The sequence below is a fragment of the Arachis ipaensis genome, chromosome B8, assembly GCF_059453495.1.
Source record: "Arachis ipaensis isolate K30076 ecotype BB chromosome B8, ASM5945349v1, whole genome shotgun sequence".
NCBI classification, from domain to species: domain Eukaryota; kingdom Viridiplantae; phylum Streptophyta; class Magnoliopsida; order Fabales; family Fabaceae; genus Arachis; species Arachis ipaensis.
In genome coordinates this window covers 1,561,579-1,585,006 of record NC_142443.1, presented here as the reverse complement: position 1 = coordinate 1,585,006, position 23,428 = coordinate 1,561,579, and the positions used below count along the sequence as shown (strand labels likewise).

The following is a 23,428-nucleotide window of genomic DNA, read 5'->3' as shown; positions in this document are numbered from 1 at the left end:
TGATAGTTGATAGCTCAAATGATATAATCTTCCCATACTCAATTAAAAAGTTGCGGGTTCGAGTCTTCTATCTTTGATAAAAAAAACACTATTGATAGTTGATCACTCGTATAAAATTATTATTGTTATTAATTAATTAATTAATTCTATATTTAAATTATTTTATAATTAACAAAATAAATAAAATTATGTTAATTGTTAAAAAATATTGATGTCAAAATAGCATTTCTTATAAAAATATGTATGTAATATGATGAACATCAATTTAGTTTTAAAAAGTATGCATGGCAATTATTCAATTTTGTTCAATTCTATTCACTAACGAGTTATAGTTTAAATGGTATAATTTTTTTTTATTCATCTAAAAGTTGTAAATTTGAGTTTCTCTATGTATTAAAAAAACAAACTTTATAAAATAGTTATTAGAATTGAACTGATATTTAAATTGGTCTAATTATTGAGTTGCTGAATTATTAGTTAAAATAATAACTAGAATTAATTGATTAAGACATAACTATATAAAACTTTATTTTATTTTCTCATTTTTATAATAAGTCTCTTATTTAGTTTTATTTTGTATTTTAAATTTTAATAATTCATTAATTGGTTTATACTTATTAATTATTATGAACAAAGTTTAAAGACCAATAGTATTTATTATTTTTTGTCAGTATTTTAGTTATTTGTCTAATTTTTTTAGTTTAACATTCTAATAATATATTTCTAGCCCACATTTTTATACATTATTAATTAATTATTGATAAAAATAATAAATTTTATTAATTCTCTAACTTTCTTTATTTATTATACTCTTTAAGTATTTATAGAAAGTAAATAAAGATCATAATCATAGAAATAGAAAATATATTACAATTAATAAAAAAATATTTTCTTTTTATATTTGTAAATATAGTTAAATTTTACTTTTGTAATATATTTAACAAAAAATTATTATGTATAGCAAATAATATATTTTTTTTAATTTAATCGAATTTTATCGGATTTAATCGAATTTTATCGGATTTGATCGAATTTATTTATATAATTTTATCAAATTTGACCAAATTAATTACTTAATCGGTTTAAATAATGGCCAAATTCAAAGACCAAAGTTAATGACCGGAATACCAGATGACCGTATTTATTATAACTATACTTTGTAGATTTATAATTAAAATAATGTTACACATTTAAATTTTTTTTATGAACCAAATTTAACTAAGTTATGTTAAATAATAAGATTTAGAATAATGTTAGACATAACTAATTTTTATTATGTTAAATCAATTTAGTTAAATTTTATTAATAAAAAAACTGAACGTATAACATCATTCTAGTTATAATAGAAAAGAACTTGAATGCTACCCATTTATTTCTTTAAGATTGCTACACATTTAAGTATTTTTTCATCTAGATTTATCTAAGTAGGTCCAACACCAACAAAAACCACTCTTATTAAAAGAGCGTCACTCCACAGCGCTTTTTCTTCTTCTCTTCCCCCACACTTTTTCTTCTTCTTCTTTCAAATACACGCATATGTCATCTTCTTCTTCTTTCAAATTCATGCATACCTCCTCCTCCTTCTTTTTTGCACACGCAAATTCTTATTCTACTTCTCCTCCTCTTTCTCTTTTTCTTCTTCTTCTCCTCTTTCGTTATTGTCATCACCAACAATACCAACATTTTGCTAATAGATTATTTTGTCAATCGAATTGAATGGAATGCAATTTCTAAATTGAATTGAATAGAATGAACACAGGTGTTATGAATTGAATTGAATTGGTAATCTCTAAATTTTAGACACAAGTGTTTTGAATTTGATTTTATATAATGGATAATGTTTCGTTCATTTAGTACTATACAATTGTTTTACCTTACTAACATGTTCGGTCATTATGCAGAAAGCTGTTCTGAATTTAATTTTAGAATCTCGCTAGGGAGCCAATAGAGTATCTGTACAATAGACTGTTTATTTGGTCCAATATGAGTTAAAAAATGAACATACAGGGTAAAATACTACTAATTTCTCAAACACAATACACCCATACTATCCAGAATAACCATCCGGGTACTAGGGATAATAAACATATGATATTCTACTGAATGAAATATCCCTAAATCCCCATTGTACACATTGTACATATATTCTATTGGCTCCCTATACTTCCTCTTAATTTTATATAATGAATAATGTATGTTCCGATCATTTAGTATTATACAATTGTTTCACCTTAATAACGTGTTCGATTCATTATGCAGAAAGTTGTTTTGAATTTGATTTTATATAATGGGTAATGTTCCGTTCATTTAGTACTATACAATTGTTACACCTTAATAACGTGTTCGGTTCATTATATAGAAAGTTGTTTTGAATTTAATTTTATATAATGAATAATGTTCCGTTCATTTAGTACTATATAATTCTCTAACTTTCTTCATTTATTATACTCTTTAAGTATTTATAGAAAGTAAATAAAGATCATAATCATAGAAATAGAAAATATATTATAATTAATAAAAAAATATTTTCTTTTTATATTGTAAATATAGTTAAATTTTATTTTTGTAATATATTTAACAAAAAATATTATGTATAGCAAATAATATTTTTTTAATTTAATCGAATTTGATCGAATTTATTTATATAATTTTATCGAATTTGACTAAATTAATTACTTAATCGGTTTAAATAATGGCTAAATCCAAAGACCAAAGTTAATGACCAGAATACCAGATGACCGTATTTATTATAACTATACTTTGTAGATTTATAATTAGAGTAATGTTACACATTTAAATTTTTTTATGAACCAAATTTAATCAAGTTATGTTAAATAATAAGATTTAGAATAATATTAGACATAACTAATTTTTATTATGTTAAATCAATTTATTTGGATTTGATTAATAAAAAAATTGAACGTATAGCATCATTCTAGTTATAAACTTATAATAGAAAAGAACTTGAATGCTAGCCATTTATTTTTTCAGAATTGCTACACATTCAAGTATTTTTTTTATCTAAATTTATCCAAGTAGGTCCAACACCAATAAATACCACTCTTATTAAAAGAGCGTCACTAAAACGCGCTTTTTCTTCTTCTCCTCCCCCACGCTTCTTCTTCTTCTTTCAAATACACGCACATATCATCTTCTTCTTCTTTCAAATTCATGCATACCTCCTCCTCCTTCTTCTTCTCACATGCAAATTCTTATTCTACTTCTTCTCCTCTTTCTCTTTTTCTTCTTCTTCTTCTCCTCTTTCGTTATCGCCATCACCAACAACACCAATATTTTGCTAATAGATTATTTTGTCAATCGAATTGAATGGAATGCAATTTCTAAATTAAATTGAATTGAATGGACACAGGTGTTATGAATTGAATTGAATTGGTAATCTCTAAATTTTAGACACGAGTGTTTTGAATTTGATTTTATATAATGGATAATGTTCCGTTCATTTAATACTATACAATTGTTTCACCTTAATAACATGTTCGGTCATTATGCAGAAAGCTGTACTGAATTTAATTTTAGAATCCCGCTAGGGAGCCAATGGAGTATTTGTACAATGGGCTATTTATTTGGCCCAATATGAGTTAAAAAATGAACATACAGGATAAAATACTATTAATTTTTCAAACACAATATACCCATACTATCCAGAATAACCATTCGGGTACCAGGGATAATAAACATCTGATATCCTACTGAATGGAACATCCCTAAACCCCTATTGTACACATTGTACATATATTCTATTGACTCCCTATACTTCCTCTTAATTTTATATAATGGATAATGTATGTTCCGTTCATTTAGTATTATACAATTGTTTCACCTTAATAATGTGTTCGATTCATTATGCAAAAAGCTGTTTTGAATTTGATTTTATATAATGGGTAATATTCCGTTCATTTAGTACTATACAATTGTTTCACCTTAATAACGTGTTTGGTTCATTATATAGAAAGTTGTTTTGAATTTAATTTTATATAATGAATAATATTCCGTTCATTTAGTACTATACAATTGTTTCATCTTAATAATATGTTCGGTTCATTATAAATTGAATTGAATTGAATAAACGCAGGTATTTTGAATTAAATTGATAATCTCTAAGAGGAGAAAAAGAAGGAAAAAAGAAAAATCAGCATGTGCAAATTTAAAAGAAGAAAGAAAAAAAGAAGAATAAGAAGAAGAAAAGAAAAAGAACTTGCGTGAATTTAGAAGAAGAAAAAATACGAAGAAGAGGAGGAGGAGGAGAAGGAGAAAGAAATAAAGAAGGAGCGCGTGATTTAAAAAAGAGAAAGTATAGGGAGCCAATGGAAATTTTGTACAATGTGTACAATGGAGGTTTAGGAAGTATTAGAGATATAATCATTAGTGTTACATTTTTCCATGAGGTTAAACTTTTGGAATGAGTAGTTTCATGACATGGTATTAACTTAGGCTTTCATATTGGACCAAAGATTTAGCCCATTGTACACTTAGACCATTAGCTCCCTAGCAGTACCTTTTAAAAAATTGTTACAATAATTTAAATAAATTTAGATAAGAATTTTGCTTGAACCTAAAACTTTATTCTTATTTTTTATTTAGGACTTTACTTTAGCAAACATGAAAAGCAATCATATAGTTTCAAGTGGAAAGATAATAGTAGTAATAGAAACGACTAGGGGTGAGCAGGGGTAGCGGGTACCTGATTATCCATTCGAACTCGAATCAAACCAATTAAATTGGTTCTAGAATCAATGGGCAATCGAGTTTAATTCGAACCAAACCGATGACCTTTGTTAGTAATTGGTTCGGATATCGGTTCTGGGGGTGCAGAATCGAACCGACCCGCAAATTCGATTATATATTAATTAAATAAAAAATAAAAAATATATATGATTTTTCACAATAATTATTCACTATTAATATGTTTGGATTTTAATGAGCTTAGTTTTTAATGTATTTGGTGTTTAACATGTTTAAATTATTTCTATTGATGTTACATGTTTATTGTACTTGTTGAATTTTTAAGATAAAAATTTGGTTTTTTTTAATGAATTTTAAAATCATCGGGTAATGTACCTAATTACCCGAATCAAACTAATCTGTTGTTAATTGGTTTGGTTTAGTTCGAGTACATGTATAAAAAATCACAAATCCAAACCAAACCAAATTAATTATATTTTGATCAATTCGATTCTAATTTTACCATAAATCCAAACCAAACCAAACCGACCCGTGCTCAGTGCTCACCCCTAGAAACGGCGTGTGATGCCGGCCACCATAGTTCAATGAAATGAAAAGAGCCGTTATTATTATAGTCAATGCAGTAATCAAGCATGGCAAGGAACTATAGCCATTAACATGTGGAATATACAAAGATTTATTTTACTTAATTATGCATCTCAATACTCAATAGTGAGTTATGAGTGTAGCCAAACATTCAACATCTTTGACCCTCTTTTCCATCACATGCATATATATGGAGTACCTATCATAGGATCCGTACCCAAACGGCACTAAGAAAAAGAAAGAGAAAGACGAAGAATTTACAGTACTTGTCTTGGGGAAACGTTTTGGAAAAAAATGAAAATTGTCACGTGCTGCAACTTTTGCGGTACCGTCCTCGTGAATTGACACGAGTGGCCGCCCCCTTTTCATAATGGCACGTGTTCCACATTTTTTTAGTTAAGCACTCCATCTTATTACTAACCAGTATTTATTAGTTTAATCCACGCCTGCTAATGCTAACTTATTGAAATTCAATTAAGCTTTTACTACCATTTTAATTATAGAGTACCCAAAACTCAATTAAACTTCAGGTATTCTATAATAGTATTAGCACCTACCTTTCATCCTCTGCTTCCTTTGATTCTCTCTCTCTCTCTCTCTCTCTCTCATTCACTAACTCAGACCCACTTCAGTAAGATCAAAGTTGAAGATGATGATGGGTTTGGTCAAATGGGTCAACTTGTTCATCATATTTCATTTGTTTGGTGCTGCAACAACAACAAAACCCATCATGGCAGCCTCAGATTCTTCCAAGTTTCTGAATTTGGCGAAGGAACCTTGGGTATTTGATTGGATGGTTGAGATCAGGAGGAAGATTCATGAGAATCCAGAACTGGGGTATGAGGAATTTAAGACAAGTGAGCTTGTAAGGACCGAATTGGACAAGCTTGGGATCCCATACAAATACCCAGTTGCGGTAACAGGTGTTATTGCTTTCATAGGAACAAAAAAGCCTCCTTTTGTTGCAATTAGAGCTGACATGGATGCTCTCCCTATGCAGGTTCTCAACTAGATTAGTAGATTTCATCTCTTAGTCTCTCTCTCATATCTATGCTCACCATGTGTTTGTTGAATGATTTGACTTTTTCATTTTTTTCTTTTTTTGCCAAAAAAAAAGAGGATTATGAATTTTATCCTGGTTTTCCTTCCTTTTTTGGGCTAAGAAGGTCTTCAAGTTTTAGTTAAAGTCTTCTATTCCAATTTGTGGGTCTATGTTTAAATGTTCTGTACTAAGTGGCAACTGTTTCATCTATATTTTCATTTATATTTATTGTTTTTTGATGTTTGGGATATGTGTACCTTAGGAACTGGTGGAATGGGAGCACAAGAGTAAAGTGCAAGGCAAGATGCATGCATGTGGTCATGATGCTCATGTTGCTATGCTTCTTGGTGCTGCAAAGATCCTCAAAGAGCATGAAAAAGATATCCAAGTGTGTGTTTTGATCCCCCTTTTTTGTTGCTCCCTAAATAATTATACGTTTTGTTGATAAACTGATTTTTCAAATCATTTACAATGTGTGTGTGGTCATTATTCTCCAGTTTGCCATCTTCTCAATCTCAAGAATGTTTGTGGCTCTGCTGTTAAAGTTACTGTCTTTTTTATAATGCATATCTAAAAGTCAAACATGGTTATGTGTTTGATACATGCCAAGATTGCTACAACCATTCTATTAATACATCCATGATTGTTGTTATTGTAACAAACGCATCATCTAGGAGCATTATGGCTAACCATTCTTTTTTCTAAATTGGCATGTTTTTTGGTTTTATGTATTTATGTATCCGTGATATCATTCCATATATTTTTCTGTAGGGAACTGTAGTTCTTGTTTTTCAACCTGCAGAGGAAGGAGGTGGAGGGGCTAAGGAAATTTTAGATGCTGGAGCCTTAGAAAATGTTTCTGCCATATTTGGATTGCATGTCGCACCGAAGTTACCTATAGGCGTAGTGGCATCTAGATCTGGTTCTTTCTTTGCCGGAAGCGGCTTCTTTGAAGCAATAATAAGTGGCAAGGGAGGTCATGCAGCCATTCCTCAGCATTCTATAGACCCCATATTGGCAGCTTCTAATGTGATTGTTAGCTTACAACATATCATTTCTCGCGAGGCCGATCCTCTGGATTCCCAGGTAATCTTATTTTCTTCCTTTCTGGTCATGCTATTTGTTCATATTTGATCTTATTTTATCCTTTATTACTGCCTTAAAACAATCAATTTTTACCATATCAAGTATTTTGCAGAGCCAAAGATAAGCTTGCAAATCAATTTCTTCATCTATGATTTGCTTCCCCTGCTTTCACATTCTTATTTAAGTTTAATTTCGAAGTATCAGTTCCACCCTTTTGTTACTTTGCTTAATTTGAGACATTGTGTTTGTTTAGCATTCTACAAAGGCATTAAATTTAACTCCATATTATTATGAACCTCTATTTATGAGTTATTTAAGAGTAGAGATTGTTGGAGTCACACTGTCATGTCCACTGTTTTGGTTTTTTGAAGGGGAAAATGTTGGGAAACATACCATAACTTCATCTTTTCACAAAGACTATTGAATATAAAAACTAAAAAATAAAATAAAACAAAAATCTTTTTCCAGATTTAATTCATTGTCTAGAAAAGCAATCTCCTTTGTCTTCCTGACATAAAAAACATAAAACATATCCCCACAGGTTGTGACGGTAGCGAAATTCCAAGGAGGTGGTGCATTCAACGTTATTCCAGATTCTGTCACAATTGGTGGGACTTTCCGAGCTTTCTCAACAGGAAGTTTTATGCAACTGAGACAGCGGATTGAGCAGGTATGTCACAGAGAAAATGTGGTCTGATTTTCTGGTCATCAACACACCATCTTCTGTATGTTTCTCATAACAGTGTATTAGGGACTAGGAAGGGATTTGAGTTCCCTAATAAGTTTCACATGTTAGGGGCATGGTGGAAAGAGACTTAGATCTACTCACATTAGAAACTCTGTTGAGCTTTTGCAAAGTCTTTTTGTTTATGTCTCCATGTGACTAAGGCTGATGAAAAACTAAGATGAAAGGATTTGAATCTGTGGATTAGAGAAATATGTGAAACGAAGTTAGAATGTGTTTGGTTTGCGTTTTCATTTTCTATTTTCCATTTCTAGTTTTGGAAAACACTGAAAATGAAAACAGAAGATAAAAATGCAAAACAAACATACCTTTATCTTCCTATACTATTATTCTCTTCTGATTTTTTCCAACAACTAAGGATGATTCATTTGTGCAGGTTATCACTAAGCAAGCTTCCGTGCAAAGGTGCAATGCAACGGTCAGCTTTCTCGACGACAAGCCTTTCTTCCCTCCAACTGTAAACCATGCAGAATTGCATGACTATTTCCAAAGTGTAGCCGGAAGCGTGCTCGGCGGCGATAAAGTGATTGACATACAACCATTGATGGGATCGGAGGACTTTTCGTTCTACCAACAGGTCATTCCCGGTTACTTCTTCCTCCTTGGAATGGAGAACACGGCGGTTGAACACCTCGAATCGCCGCACTCTCCCCATTTCAAAGTAAACGAAGATGCACTCCCTTATGGAGCTGCACTTCATGCTTCATTAGCTGCTAACTATCTTCTCAAAATTCATCAAGACTTGCCAGTGGTAAAGGAGAAACACCATGATGAATTATAACACACTTCATATCATCATGGTTTCGCTTCACACATACCTTATTTGTAAATCTATTACATTCACACTGAAGTAATTCTTACTGCTGCTTCATTGTGATCATTGGCAATGACCATATATATTGGAACAAATATTAGAAAATAATCGACAATTTTTCAGATAATTAATTGACAGTTTCAATTTATTCATTCTTATTATGAGCTTCATCAAATTTTCCAACTTCAAAGAGATTCCTTTGCAAAATTGAAAGCAACCGTACTATACAAATTTAAGCCCAAGTGTCCAAAAATAAATAAATTAAAAAAAATGGATATTAATTTCTGTTATGAGAAACCGCCACAAACCGAACACTAGGCAGTTTCATTTCTCTGCGTAGTGCAGAGCAAGTTCAGCTGCCGAAACGCGAAAAAATGGCGACCATTTCAAGTCACTGCTTCAGGCACCTAACCGGTACTCTTCATCTGCCACCGCGTATCCCAAAGTTTCGAGCTTCATCTTCTCTTTCTCTCTCCACTCTCTCTTGTTCTCTCGCCCAAGAAGAAGACTTGGAACGCGTCCACCCCAACAACGGCAACGCAAGCTCCATAACCGCCACCAATGGCAACAGTTCCTCGTATTTCCCGAAGCGAGGGCAGACCCTGGAGTTGGTGTGCGAGTCTCTTGCTTTCAAAGGGAAGGGTCTCTGCAAGGTCACTGACACCGGCTTCGTCGTCATGTGCGACCGTGCCCTACCTGGTGAGCGTTTCATTGGCCGTGTCACCCGCAAGAAGGGAAATTACGCTGAGGTGCCCCGTTTTCTTCTAGAAAAATCTCAACTTGGATGTAACTTAAGTTGTGTTTGTGTGTGTGCTTAGAAATTTTGGATTTTGATGAATTAGGGTTCTTTTCTATTTGGTTAAGAAGAGCAGGTAACTAAGGTGAAGACTATTAGTCCTCCACGTGACATTGTTGATGCCCCTTGTGAGTATGCTTCGCATTGTGGAGGATGCAAGACACAGAACTTGTCTTATGAGGCTCAACTGAGAGCTAAGGAGGACCAGGTTCGTGAGTTGGTGGTGCATGTTGGAAGGTTTTCGCATAAAGAGCTCGAATTGGAAGGTGTTATGAAGCCAATTGTTCCATGTGATATTCAGTTTCATTATAGAAATAAGGTTCAGATTCTAGTGTTTCATTTCTTGTTTAAAGCAATTATTGTGCAATGGTGTTATAGGTAGATACAATTTGGTGATAATTATTATGTTCCTGATTATGCAGATGGAATTCTCATTTGGTCCTTACAAATGGTTACCTAAAGAATCATTGCATGAAAGGCAGGCTGGTAGTGATAATTATGCACTAGGGTTGCATGTGCCTGGTTTTTTCGATAAAGTTTTGAATGTTGACAAGTGCTTGTTGCAAAGTGATCCTGCTAATAAGGTATTAGCAATTTGGAAGTTCATTCAATTCGGATCTTGATTACTTCCGTTTTTGACTTGAAATATGAATAGGTTCTTGCAGCTGTCCAGGATTGCTGGAGAGATCCTCAACTCGATTTTTCTCCCTATGATGTTCATTCACATAAAGGGTTTCTTAAGCATTTGATGCTGAGAACTGGAAGGTATTTGAATTTATGTCTTGTGATCTAAACTTGAGTTGTTTTAACTTTTAAGTGCGTATACATATGATACTCTAGTTCTTGTATCTATGAACACAGCACATCCTTTATATTTGTAAGGTTTGTCTTTTATCAATATAACATACAATTTTTGTTTCAGGGATGTTGTGACTGGTCATCCTGAAGTTATGGTCAATTTTGTGACCTCTTCCTACAAACCAGAGCTCTTGAAGTTCCTAGTTGATAAACTTTCTGCATTTCCTGAAGTGGTTAGCATTAAGTTTTCTAATTACTTCTGTCAAACGAATATACATTCTACTTTGCCTTGTCCACATTTTGCTGCTTGCTTACTATCCAAGTTGTGCTACCTAACAAACAAAAGCTTTTAATTCCATTGCTGAACTTCAGGATTTCTACAACAGCCTTATCATATGAACTTCCATAAAATATAGTGAGAGTATGAAATGTTGTTTTTTGTTCTACATGGTTCCTCAACCTGTTTCCAGTGCAAAGTTTACTCGATATTTAAAAGCTAACAGTCATAGAGTTTTGGGAGAAATTGTCCCATGATTTACTTGTTAACTTGTTTCCAAACTGTATGTATACATTTTTTTAATGCTTTAGTTATTTTTTGTTTTGGGCATGAATGATAGGTGAGCATCATAAACAATGTTAATACTTCTGTTGGTAATACATCTGTTGGCGAGGAAGAATACACTTTGTATGGGAAATCATGCATAACAGAGACCTTAAGAGGGCTTACATTCCAAATATCAGCAAACTCATTCTTCCAAACAAATACTCATCAGGTTTGCAATATGCCAACAAAAACTTTTTATTATATATTTAGATACTGGATCTACCGCAGAGCAATTTTTTCCCTTCCCTTTTTAATTTTTAAATTTAACCATGGGATTAAATAAATAAAAAATAAGCAATTTTTATCCTACTAGGCAGAGGTTCTATATGAGCTTATTGAAGAGTATGCTGGGATAACAGGAGATGGTTCAGAAGTTGTCCTTGACCTGTTTTGCGGAACAGGTACCATAGGTCTCACACTTGCCAAGAGGTAACTTTTTTATAAATGGTTTTTACAATTTTAGGTTAAATTGTCAAACACTAAGATTAGTGTAGTATCTCATACAGTTAAGATAAATTCACAACTTACTTTTACTTCTCTTAACAGTGTAAAACATGTCTATGGCTATGAAGTAGTTCCTCAAGCCATCGCAGATGCCCGTCTTAATGCCGAGATAAATGGAATACACAATGCCACATTTGTCCAGGGGGATCTCAACAAAATTGATGAGAATTTCGGGAAGAATTTTCCTAAACCTGACATTGTCATTTCTGGTATTTCGGTCTCTAAGATCCTACTTATTTATTCATTATATATACTTTGGTTGTGCTTTAAGTATTTATTTGATTGTAGTCTTGATAGGGATTATCCTTGGCAAGTGTTGTTCATTTTGATCATTTTCTTAATTCCTTTCAAACAAGCAGAGAATGAGAGAAGTGTTCTGTAAATGAAAAATTATCAATTGTGTTTTACTAATTTGTATGCTACTGCGAGGAACTAGCATATTTTGTTGTCTCTGCTTCAAGAGTCTGACAAACAATTTCCATTTCCATTGAAAGCATTTTTTGAACTGAAGATCATCCGTTCCCAGTATTTGCTGTAATTGTGCTCGATTCCAATGCATTGTACCTCTCATCATTATGAATTTATTGCAGATCCGAATCGCCCAGGAATGCACATGAAGTTGATCAAATTCCTGCTAAAACTTAAGGCACCTCGCATAGTATACGTGTCATGTAATCCTGCAACATGTGCACGTGACCTTGATTATCTCTGTCATGGTGTGGTATGTGTCATTTTTCTTATATGCTAGCTCTAGTTCTTTGAGATTCAACCATTTGAGTTGAAGATTTTGTGCAGGCAGAACAGAATATAGAAGGATGTTACAAGCTAGTAGGGCTACAACCAGTTGACATGTTCCCACACACACCTCATATTGAGTGTGTATGCCTTCTAGAGCTTTGTTAATTTGCGATTGCCTTTCCATGCGAAGGTTCGACATTGTCTCATTTTCTCTGCTATGTTTGTGGTTCCTTTGAACTTTTTGGATATCTGACAAATTGAGTGAGAATTTTGTGCGAAATATCCCACATATCCCTTCATTTGGATCGTTTACGCATGTTCTTGATTCCTTGTAAATATGAGGCAATCCATCTCTAAATACAATCATGTTTCTCTAGAGGGTACTTCATTTGTTTTCCTCTTTACTCCTTGCTTTGTTTCTTGTATTCTAATTGTGTGACATGACTTTCAGGGCATAACAAGCTTGGTACAGGATATAAGTCAAGGTTGGTGTTCAAGCTAGATAGCTGCGGAAACTGATGCTTCTTTGCTGCATGATCTGACTAATGTGTGCCTCCCAAAACCATTCTAAGAGTCTCATAAAATTGAGTTCATGGAGGACACCCTCAAAGGCTGGTTTCATGCTTAGCATAGCAGCCTTCGAATGTGGATTACTGTTGGTTGTTGATTCCACTTCATATGACAAGTCTATCATAAAATGGATCATATTCTTCACTTGTCAGAGCACACTTAAAAGAAAGGTTGAGCAGCTAGTCCATCATGAGATATTGAATGTTTACCCGGACAAGTTAATAGTATTTAGTGTATACTAAAAACATGGACTATATTGGAAAATTTTGCTGTAGTAAACTGCTAAATTTGAGTTTATATCCTTTCTTTTTCTGGAGATCCAGAATTTGTTCCCTAAAGAAGTGTCCTAGTAGTTAGTACAGAGCACAAATGGCCCATATATGTTTTAGGGGCCATTTTTCTTTATTCCCAAAGTACCTTTGTACAAGTGATCTTATTCGTATTTTAATTCTATTATTGGAAAATTTTCAAGTGTACTGTCATACCGGTGTTTTACTGATTTTTAACCGTTGATCTTAATTATAAAAAATATATATCATTAAGATCAACGGTTAAAAATTACTGTAATACCGATAAATTGATTTTGGGGTTCACCAAAGATCGAACTCTTGACCTTTCGGATCTAGCGTTCTAATGTCATGTCATAATACCATTCATTCCAAAAGCTTCAGCTGATGGGAAAAGATAATACTAATGATTATATCTCTAATACTCCTTAAACTTCTATTGTACACATTATATAAATATTCCATTGGCTCTTCATACTTTTTCATATTTTTTATAGTTAAGATCAATAGTTAAAAATTACTGAAATATTACTGAAATATCGGTGTACCGATATACCTGAAAATTTTTCAATAGTAATAATAACTACAACAAAGCCTTATTTCAGTGAAACAACAACAATAATAATTGAGAAAACTCCAGTGCCATAGCTTTTGGTGTTTTTTTTTTTCTCCAAAACAAAAACTAACATAGAGAGTGTCTCTATAATACACCGACATGGTAAGAAATGAGATGGTTGGATCATGGCTTATCATGGTGCCTCGAGATGAGCGAGGAATGTGTCAACTTTATCATAATTAAGGAATCCATCTGGTTTTGTACATGCATGTCTCTGTGTACAGAGTGTAGTAAGTATTATTTGGTAAGAGCGTGAAATACTGTATGTAATTCACAATGATAATGTATGAATGAAGTTGTGGTAGCTAGCTAGGAAGTAGGAACAAAAGAAAAAGACATAGATGATTGTGTGGGGCACGTGGGCGTGTGCACGTACGTGGTGGTCAACATCAACCTCCATTGTAGGGCACTCTATAATGTATCATCGATTGTGACAAACCTAAAGGTACATGCATGCATAGGATCGAAGAAGTAAAACACTCACTACTGCTTTAATTGCTATATAGGTGAATTCAACAAGCTTGCTTTTTTTCTCTGCGACCACTGATGATGTTGATATATATGTGTTGGCCGACATACATATATATCATTCATGCAGAGAACCAAGACATACATACATACAATAGTTGGCAATGCCCCACTCTTCAGTTTCCGTATTATTACAGAAATTAATTAAAACCTGGTCTTGTGAATAATAATAACAAGACCCTAGTGTAATTCTTTTAAGTTTTTTAATAAATATGTTACGGTTTTTTAATGAACATGTTACAAAAAAAAATGTTTATTAGTTACTGAGTTATAACATTATTTTCAGAGATACTTTGTCGGTTATGATTGAATTATAACGATTAGATAAAAAATTATTCAAGGATTACAACCAGAGAGATGGATCATAATTAGTAAGACGTCATGGACTCATGGTCCATATAGCCTACCTACCTACCTAGCTATATATTAACTACATCTTTTCTTTCAATCCTTAGCTTGTCTTTATCCTTTTCTTAATAATAACGTGATTTAATATTATTTTGTAGTTGTCCTCTTCTAAATCAATACACATTACGCATCTTTTTACTATTGGCTAAAATATAAGACTAGTGGATCATTTTCATGTTAATCTCACAATAAATTCAATAATTGAAGAGTGTGTATCAAATTTCAATGCAATAGCTCAAGTACTTTGATCACCGCCCCTTTTATTATCTTCTGACATGGTTAAGAAAACTAAATTGAATAATTAATACCGTACCGCGTAGGTGCGCAGTCCATAATGTGGTACTTGACTTGAGCCAAGTCAACACATACAAATGTTAAGTCAAGTGCTTCACACAGGTATTATTATTATTATTATTATTATTATTATTAGTTCATGATTCTAACATAGATTACTACTAGAACTCTCCTTCAAAAATTTGAAATATGTGGATAAAAACAATTTAGGACGAAGAGAAAAAATGTTCAAAAACATTAAACATCACATCATATAATTTGAATAATATAATAATAAAGGGATAATGTTAAGGATATGTAGATGGATGGTGGTTGGATTGGATGGGAGGGTTGGTCCCCATCGCGGTTGAAATTGAAATATTTTCCAACTATGCGGGTGAAGCCTATCTATCTCATTGGAATTCCAACCAATGAGATACTGCCACGTGTGAACATTGGTGCTGAGTTCACGTGTGAGTCGTGTAGCGGGGACCATAAGCAGCTGGCTATATGGAGCCGAGCCGATAAGCCAACCCCATTTGGGCATCCATAAAGCCCGACATAACGAGGCGAATGGTATCCGCACACTGTAGGCCCAAATCTGGGCCCACCAATTTGACAATCTCTATCTCTATATATCTCTCTTCCATTTAAATTTCAACCTCCATCTTCGTCAACAAAAATTTAACTAAAGCATTTGAAAATAAGTATGATTAATTGTAATAGGACCACAATTTGATATTGTTGTTTATAGAGAAGCAAATGTATAGAAGGCATTTAGATATAATTCTATCATTAGTGACTATTTACGTAAAGATGTCTCCATATAAAAATGAGTCAAATAAATTAAATTATTTAATAATTTTTACCTATTGTCTTTATATAAAAAAATAACTTCATCTGAATAACCACCTTTTATCGTTAACTATATAGTATATAATAGGCAGAAAATTAATGTGGTGTAGTTCGTACCAATTGGAAGATAAAGCCAAATTATTTGACTGAAGCTTCAGGAACATAATTGTGGGGCTAGAGAACATGACAACCTGAGACAGTTAAGAAGCTGACCACGACATTTGAGTTCAGGAATTTCGGTTAAAGATAGAACGTTAAAAGATGCATGGTGAATTAATTTTAGATACCAAGTCATTTACATGAGTTATTATTGCTACCTATGTACCTATATTATACATTGTAGCTTACCCTTTTAATTTATGTATTCTTCAATAGTGGATATTATATTTATCTAGGCAAAAACTTTCTTCAACCACTATACCTGCTTTAAATGATTTCTATGAAGAAAGTTGAAGCTCTAACATTTATATATGTCTTGACCTGAATAAAAGGATATGGTAAAAGAAGAACATGAGTTGACAACCTAAGAGGATTTGAGGAAATACATACATGCTATGGGAACCCATTATTCACTGAGCTGTGTAATGATGGGGCGCATGTGACCGATGAAATTAGCTACCTATATGCACTGATCAGAACTCAGAACCATTTCTGTGTCCCCGTGGGAGCAATATAATGGAACAACAACAACAACAGCTCCTAATAAAGTTAAACGAAATTTGTGATGAGACAAATTTGTAGAAGCAACTTGCTTTGTTTATTTCTCTATCTACTAATCTGGATCCCTTAATTTGCTAGCCTGCCAACACGTTTCAATGTTCCACTACTATATATTTCTTAATAGAAATTATTATTGTCCTATGATAACATATTTTTTAGTAACATCTTTTTTATCAAGTTTTCATGTCCTGCAAGTAGTGTACACTTTGCTTCTTATATATATTATTTAATATATACACTAAGTTTTAGGAGTTTCATATATATAGATATGTATTTTGGTAAAAGAGAATAGAGATATGTACATACACTAGAGAAGACGAAATTGGGGTCCTTATCCCTTAATATATACAACTCATAAAGCATTTATATGAAAAGCAGAGCTTAGATGCTTAGGAATCATATATACTAAGTAAAAATCTGAGACTTGAGTCATCAACTCCATTAGTTTATTTTTTTCAACTTTGAAGTGAAAAGTTGAATCTAACTTCAGCAGTATAGTGTGCTTTCTGATTTTAATCAGTAGATTCCTCTAAGAGTTTTACCACCCTAACTTAAACAAATACTGTGGTATAAAGTGAAAGCATCAAAAGTGCTATGATTAAATCTATGATTAACAAAAAAGTGGGTGATATTGTTTAAAGATGCTTCCACTTTCACTGCAGTTTTCACTGCAACTGTACAATGCGCATGGAATATATATAATCAACTCAAAACTGGTCAGAGCTTTCCCACTTAAAAAGTATAATATTTTGTATAAGAATAGATATTTAAGGTGCAGCTGTTTACATTATGGTAAAAACCTCACACATACATACAATATTTTATAAAACAGTAAAATTTTATAACAAATAACATTATTTTTATAAAAATAAACACTGAACAACACATTCAATCAGTTTTAGCTTTAGATTCAAAATTCTTTTCTGAAATCTCATGCTCCTTTCTTTTCAAAAATACAAAGTCCTTATCTTTTTCAAAACCATTAAACTGTTCTAAAACTGTTAAAAACATACTAGTATTTTACTAGCTAACCTCTTCTTTCTTTCTTTATTTATTTATATTTCCCCTGGTATAATACATTCCCAAATGCCTATTATTTAATATGCAATTCCTGACATACTTTGTTCAAGTACCAATAACTTGTTTTTATTGTAAAAGCATGTACCTTTTCATTGTTCCTATCTAATCTAATATCTATATATATAAGCTTCTCTTCAACAAACACAAAGCACTACTACATGGTATGTGGAGGTACAGTAATCTTTATTCTCTCATCACATCACATCAGTTCCTTAAATGTATCTGTTCTCTGCTCTAAGTACTGAAAATTTTAGAGTAGTCCTTAGTTTTACCATTCACAGTATTTAAATTAGTTGTTACATAATTTGTATCCAAATGAATTTTAACAAGGCAGAGTTAATAATACTATCACATAAGCTGACATTTAATCTTCTTACATGTCTTATCTCTTCAGTTGTTGGAAGGATTCTCACCCTGTTGGATCCAGCTTGAGTTAATATTCCGTGTTCTGGAAGCATCTAGATAGATCTACATTTGGTAAGCTCTTCAACACTGCATTTATTTTTTGTACCAAACCAGTTATATCTTTTTCTGTGCATTTCAATTCTCTTATATATATAAATAAACATGATATATAGGTAATAACAGTAGCATCACAAGAAGTACCACTTTGTCATTCAAGTTCAAACTACCTAGATCTTCATCCATGGATGGTCTGAGTTGGGATCTTTCTTCACAACTTGCTGCTAATAACCTAGCAATGTTGGAAGGAGAAGAAGACTACTCCATCTTTGTTAATAATCACATGCAAGAGATGCACAAGTCTCATCATCGTCATGGATATCCAAATTCTGAAAAAGTGATGATGATGATGATGAGCAACATGGTTCAGTACCCATCATCAGCAACACCAGAAGCTGAGATTGTGAGTTTTCCACAGAGAACAAGAAACAACAACAACAATTTTAGCATGGCGGTGAAATCATCATCATCATCATCAACCGGTTGGGATGTAAAAGAAGCCTTAACATCTAATCACCAATCATGGCCATCACTTTCAGTAGTCAATTATGTGCCAGATTTCAACATGGCCCACCACCACCAACAACAACAACAACAACAACTCATCAACAGCACAACACAATCATCATCATCCCTTGAATCACTCGATTGCTTGCTTTCAGCTACCAACAGCAACACAGACACTACTACTGCTACTACTTCTCTTGAAGAAGATGATGGCATCTCCATCATTCTATCTGACTGCAGAAACTTCTGGAACTTCACTACTAATTATGGAGCCATCACTGCTGCTGCTGCTGCTGCTTCCTCTGCTGAATCTGAAACCAATAATGCTTCCAACAAACAGAACAACATGCAATATCATCACCATCATCAGATCAATAATAACGAGCTCGATGAAACAGTATCTCAAGCTTCAAAGAGGACAATCATCAATGACCAATATGACCTTATCAAAACTTCTTCTGCTGCTGCTGCAACCACCACCACTGGTCCCTACTTCAGTATCTTCCACAATTCTTCTTCTTCCGCCACTGAAAGCGGCGCCTTCAAGCTTATCAAAGAGAATCCTCTACCAAGATCCAAGAAACCAAGATGGGAGAATAACAACAACAACAACAACAACAACAAGCGTGGTGGTTCATCATCCAACATCAACTTCCAGCAGCCGAATTCATCGCATTCCAGCATTGACGAACCAGATCCAGAGGCCATAGCACAGATGAAGGAGATGATATATAGAGCTGCGGCATTTCGGCCTGTGAACTTGGGATTGGAGGTTGCGGAGAAGCCGAAGAGGAAGAACGTGAAGATATCAAGCGATCCTCAAACGGTAGCTGCAAGGCAAAGAAGGGAGAAAATAAGTGAAAGAATTAGGGTTTTGCAGAAGATTGTTCCTGGTGGAAGCAAGATGGACACAGCTTCAATGCTTGATGAAGCTGCAAACTATCTCAAGTTTCTTAGGTCACAGGTCAAAGCTCTTGAAAGCTTAGGGAACAAGCTTGACACCATGAATAATCATAATAATGTTCCTCCTACCACCATTGCTTTCTCTTTCAACCCTTCTTTTCCCATCATGCCATCCTATTTTCCCAACCCTAAACCCTAGCAATCTCATCTTCCACATTTAACGTGTAATTTAGGAATATTTACTTCTTCTTCTCAATTATAACATGTCATATTTATAACTTATTTGTGCATTAAATGTGCTTTAAAAACATCTCAATCTATTTAAGAACACTCTCAAATACAGTATATAACCTCCGAGTCCGTATGTAAAGACTATCTCATTTTAATTATAACTCATTACGTGTATTAATATATCGGAAATGTTTGGTAACCAAAGAAAATAACCAAAAACAGCCATAACTTGCCTTATTTAGTATTCATTAATTATTGCGATAATTAATTAATGTTAAATAAGGCAAGTTCTGGTTGTTTTTTTTTTTTTTTGTCTACCTAGCATTACTCTTTAAAAATATTTTTATCTATGTAAGAAGAGGTTCAAACAAGGAACCTAGATGTGTATTATTTTATGCATTAATAATTTAGTTACTGATTTTTAATATACATATAAAATACATAGTTAAAATGACTAACTATCACTTAATTTTCATGTTATTTGTATGTTTAATTGTTAATTATTAATTATACAGCATAGTAGTCAATGCGTACCATGCATGCATGAGAGAATATATAGAGTGCTTTTGGTTAATACTATCTACTAAATTATTATTACTAATGCATGCCTTTGATGATCATACTTTTTGAGTTTTTTTTTTCCACTGCAGTTAAATTTTCTTTTAGTAGGAACCAAGATGGTTTAATTTACAATGAAAGCAGTGAAAGTAATAATAATGAAAGGTGAATTCATTTACATAACCTTTTAGCTTGCAGAAAGGTGTAGCAATTATAACACCTATGATTAAGATGAAGGGTTAAAAAGTGGTGTTCACTTTTTTATTAGGTTTTGAATAAATGCAATAATAATAATGGGTGAAAATTTTGTGCAGTTGTTTTTATACGAAGTTGTTGGTTGACGTTAGATAATAATTTTTAGAGTAAAGTATATTTTTTGTCTTTAAAGTTTGACAAAAATTTTAAAAATATCCTTAAATTTTATTTTGTTTCAATTTTGTCCCAAAAAATTTTTATTTGCATCAAATATATCTATGACGGCTAATTTTTCAAAAAATTTAAGACTGATTCAACAACAATTTCATAAGAACAACCCTTCAATACAAGTAAATCAAGTATAATTTTCATGCATTTTTGTTATATTATTGGTCTTAAACTTTTTTAAAATTTTGCTGTCGAGAATATATTTGATCCAAATCGAAAATTTTTGAGACAAAATTAAAATAAGATAGAACTTAGGGGTATTTTTAAAACTTTTGCTAAATTTCGGAGATAAAAAATATACTTTATCCTAATTTTTAACTAATAACTTTACATAAAGATAACTGGATGTAAATTTTCACAGTATGCAGTTAAATAAAGCGCATTTTTCTTGGAGATATTGAAGAGGTATTATTTTATGGAAGATAACCAAAGCAAGAGACATTCTCTTAAGAGTAGTGAAGCTGAGTCAGTGGTCCTGTCTCCTTGATTCAACCCAAAGCGTGCTCTTGAAAATCACTCTTTTAAGACTCATTGCTCAGCACGTGTATGTATATGTGTGTGTGTATATTCTTCTTTTTTGGCACCACTGCTTTGTACTATAACCTTGATCTATGTCTTATTTAAAAACATTCCAAAATTCTCAAACTCTTAATGAAACTAATGATATTGTTAATGATGATGAGTATGATAACGACGGCTACAATAACAAAAAATATATAAATATATAATTGGCTCGAATATCTTGACTAAGCACATGCCTATGTGCTATACTGTTGTTGTGTATCACTGCATGTGACATTTCCCAGTACAAAATTGAAACCTTTCCGCTTTTACTCTGTCATGCTTTAGAACTATTCGCCCTTTTTGCTCAACTTTAATTTCATCATCAAAATATACAAAAGTCTATCCTAATCTCCCACTACTTACCCCTTCTTTCGGTTTCAAGCACTCTAACAAGTTAAGTCTTAGTTTATTCTATTTATGACAATTGTCTTTTCAGAGAATATAAATGTTGTTTAGTTAAGATTTCTAATAGCAAAAAGTTTTTAAAGTTTTGTATGTATGTATTAGGGGAAAGTATATTTTTTGTCTTTGAAGTTTGGTAAAAGTTTTAAAAAATATTTTTAAGTTTTATTTTGTTTTAATTTTGTTCCAAAAGTTTTCGATTTGCATCAAATATATCCCTGACGGCTAATTTTTCAAAAAATTTAAGACCAATTCAACAACAATTTCATAAGAACAATCCTCAACACAAACAAATTAAGCATAATTTTCATGCATTATTGTCAAATTGGTCTTAAATTTTTTGAAAATTTAGCCGTCGAGAGTATATTTGATGCAAATCAAAAATTTTTGGGACAAAATTAAAATAAAATAAAACTTAGGAATATTTTTAAAATTTTTGTCAATAGGAACAAAAAATATACTTTAGCCGTATGTATTATAATAGTTCAGTTTTATTTTATATCTTGAATGAAAAGTTTTTCATTTTAAATCTTTTAATATGAGCACTCTTACACACTCTTAGCAAAAAGTTGAATATATAGTATAGATAATTTTGAATATTAGTATGTATAGTACTAAATAATGTTATGTTATTATTAATTATTCTGTCTTTTGAAATAGAAAAAAATATATTGAGAAAATATTATATACAATTAGAGTATGTACTTAGCGTTAAAATTAATATTATTTATTCAACATAGAAATTTGTATTTTTTGAACTCTAATAAGAATAGAAGAATATTGGTTGACCTGTCTAATAATATTTTAGATTCACACAACATAACTCTTCCTCACAATTTTTTTCTTTTTTTTTTTCAATTTGATTGAATTGTTTATATTCAAATTTTAAAGTAATAGAAAGAATATGTAAGTGTGGGTCATGCATGCTCTTGAAATTGCTGCAAGAAAGTGAAGGTTGAGGATAGGAATAGAAAGAGATAAAGAGTGTTAATGAGAGAAAATGAAAGAGATTATGGTTGTTATTGGTTTCCTTGCAAAGTATATAGAATTTGTGGTGTGAAAGGGACAAGATATTTGGCTTGTTTTGGATATTTTAAATTTGAATTTGATTTCTCAACCAAGAAATCAAATTACCGTTAATTCATTGTCTTCTTGCCTTTCATAATAAATGGGAGGAAGCTAAGAGAAGAGAATAAAGACATTTGGACTTTGTTTTCATACATTTTGTTGTATTGTGCTTTAGGCTTCTAGCTAATGATTTCACATGATCAAAATAACATGCTATAGTTTACTTATCAAGTTAGCATATAAAATTATAGTTTAATTTTTATATACTTAATATAAGTATTTTAACTAATGGATTATATGTCCACTTAATGAGACATGTGTATGTTTAAATGATTTTTAAAAAAAGTAAGTTTGAAAATTTTTTTTCTTTTCTGACATTGCATATTCTATAAAATTAACATGCATGCTTTCTTATATGTTATATGTCCACGAAAACTTTTCAATTGGATGAAGGGAGATAAAAAAAAATAAAAATTCAAATTCATTTTTTAAAGATCACTCGTTATTTAAATTAATTTTAAAAAAAAAATTTAATTAAATTTATTCTTCAAAATTTT

General features: G+C 32.1%; 3 protein-coding genes across 4 annotated transcripts; all 3 read left to right on the top strand.

Annotated features, from left to right (window-relative positions):
• Positions 1 to 5,504: 5,504 nt before the first annotated feature.
• LOC107612802 (IAA-amino acid hydrolase ILR1-like 4) lies at positions 5,505 to 9,103 on the top strand. The gene is made up of 5 exons (XM_016314552.3): positions 5,505 to 6,289; positions 6,594 to 6,719; positions 7,103 to 7,417; positions 7,959 to 8,087; positions 8,539 to 9,103. Exons 1-5 carry the CDS (start codon positions 5,939 to 5,941, stop codon positions 8,941 to 8,943), a joined length of 1,326 nt encoding a protein of 441 aa, XP_016170038.1. The 5' UTR covers positions 5,505 to 5,938; the 3' UTR covers positions 8,944 to 9,103.
• A 31-nt stretch (positions 9,104 to 9,134) lies between these two features.
• On the top strand, positions 9,135 to 13,457 carry LOC107612800 (RNA methyltransferase family protein). Its single transcript, XM_016314550.3, has 11 exons — positions 9,135 to 9,725; positions 9,849 to 10,091; positions 10,195 to 10,356; positions 10,428 to 10,537; positions 10,695 to 10,803; positions 11,188 to 11,343; positions 11,488 to 11,603; positions 11,721 to 11,887; positions 12,269 to 12,399; positions 12,474 to 12,606; positions 12,868 to 13,457. The coding sequence occupies exons 1-10, from the start codon at positions 9,351 to 9,353 to the stop codon at positions 12,579 to 12,581; spliced, it is 1,677 nt and encodes a 558-aa protein (XP_016170036.1). The 5' UTR covers positions 9,135 to 9,350; the 3' UTR covers positions 12,582 to 12,606; positions 12,868 to 13,457.
• Positions 13,458 to 17,778: 4,321 nt separating this feature from the next.
• Positions 17,779 to 19,905, top strand: LOC107612801 (transcription factor bHLH87). Of its 2 annotated transcripts, XM_088496128.1 has the most exons (3): positions 17,779 to 17,924; positions 18,148 to 18,230; positions 18,332 to 19,905. In XM_088496128.1, the coding sequence occupies exon 3, from the start codon at positions 18,400 to 18,402 to the stop codon at positions 19,822 to 19,824; it is 1,425 nt and encodes a 474-aa protein (XP_088352254.1). In that variant the 5' UTR covers positions 17,779 to 17,924; positions 18,148 to 18,230; positions 18,332 to 18,399; the 3' UTR covers positions 19,825 to 19,905. The 2 variants fall into 2 exon arrangements, with proteins under 2 accessions (XP_088352254.1, XP_016170037.1); XM_016314551.3 differs by lacking the exon at positions 17,779 to 17,924 and having other exon boundaries at positions 18,123 to 18,230.
• Positions 19,906 to 23,428: the final 3,523 nt, after the last annotated feature.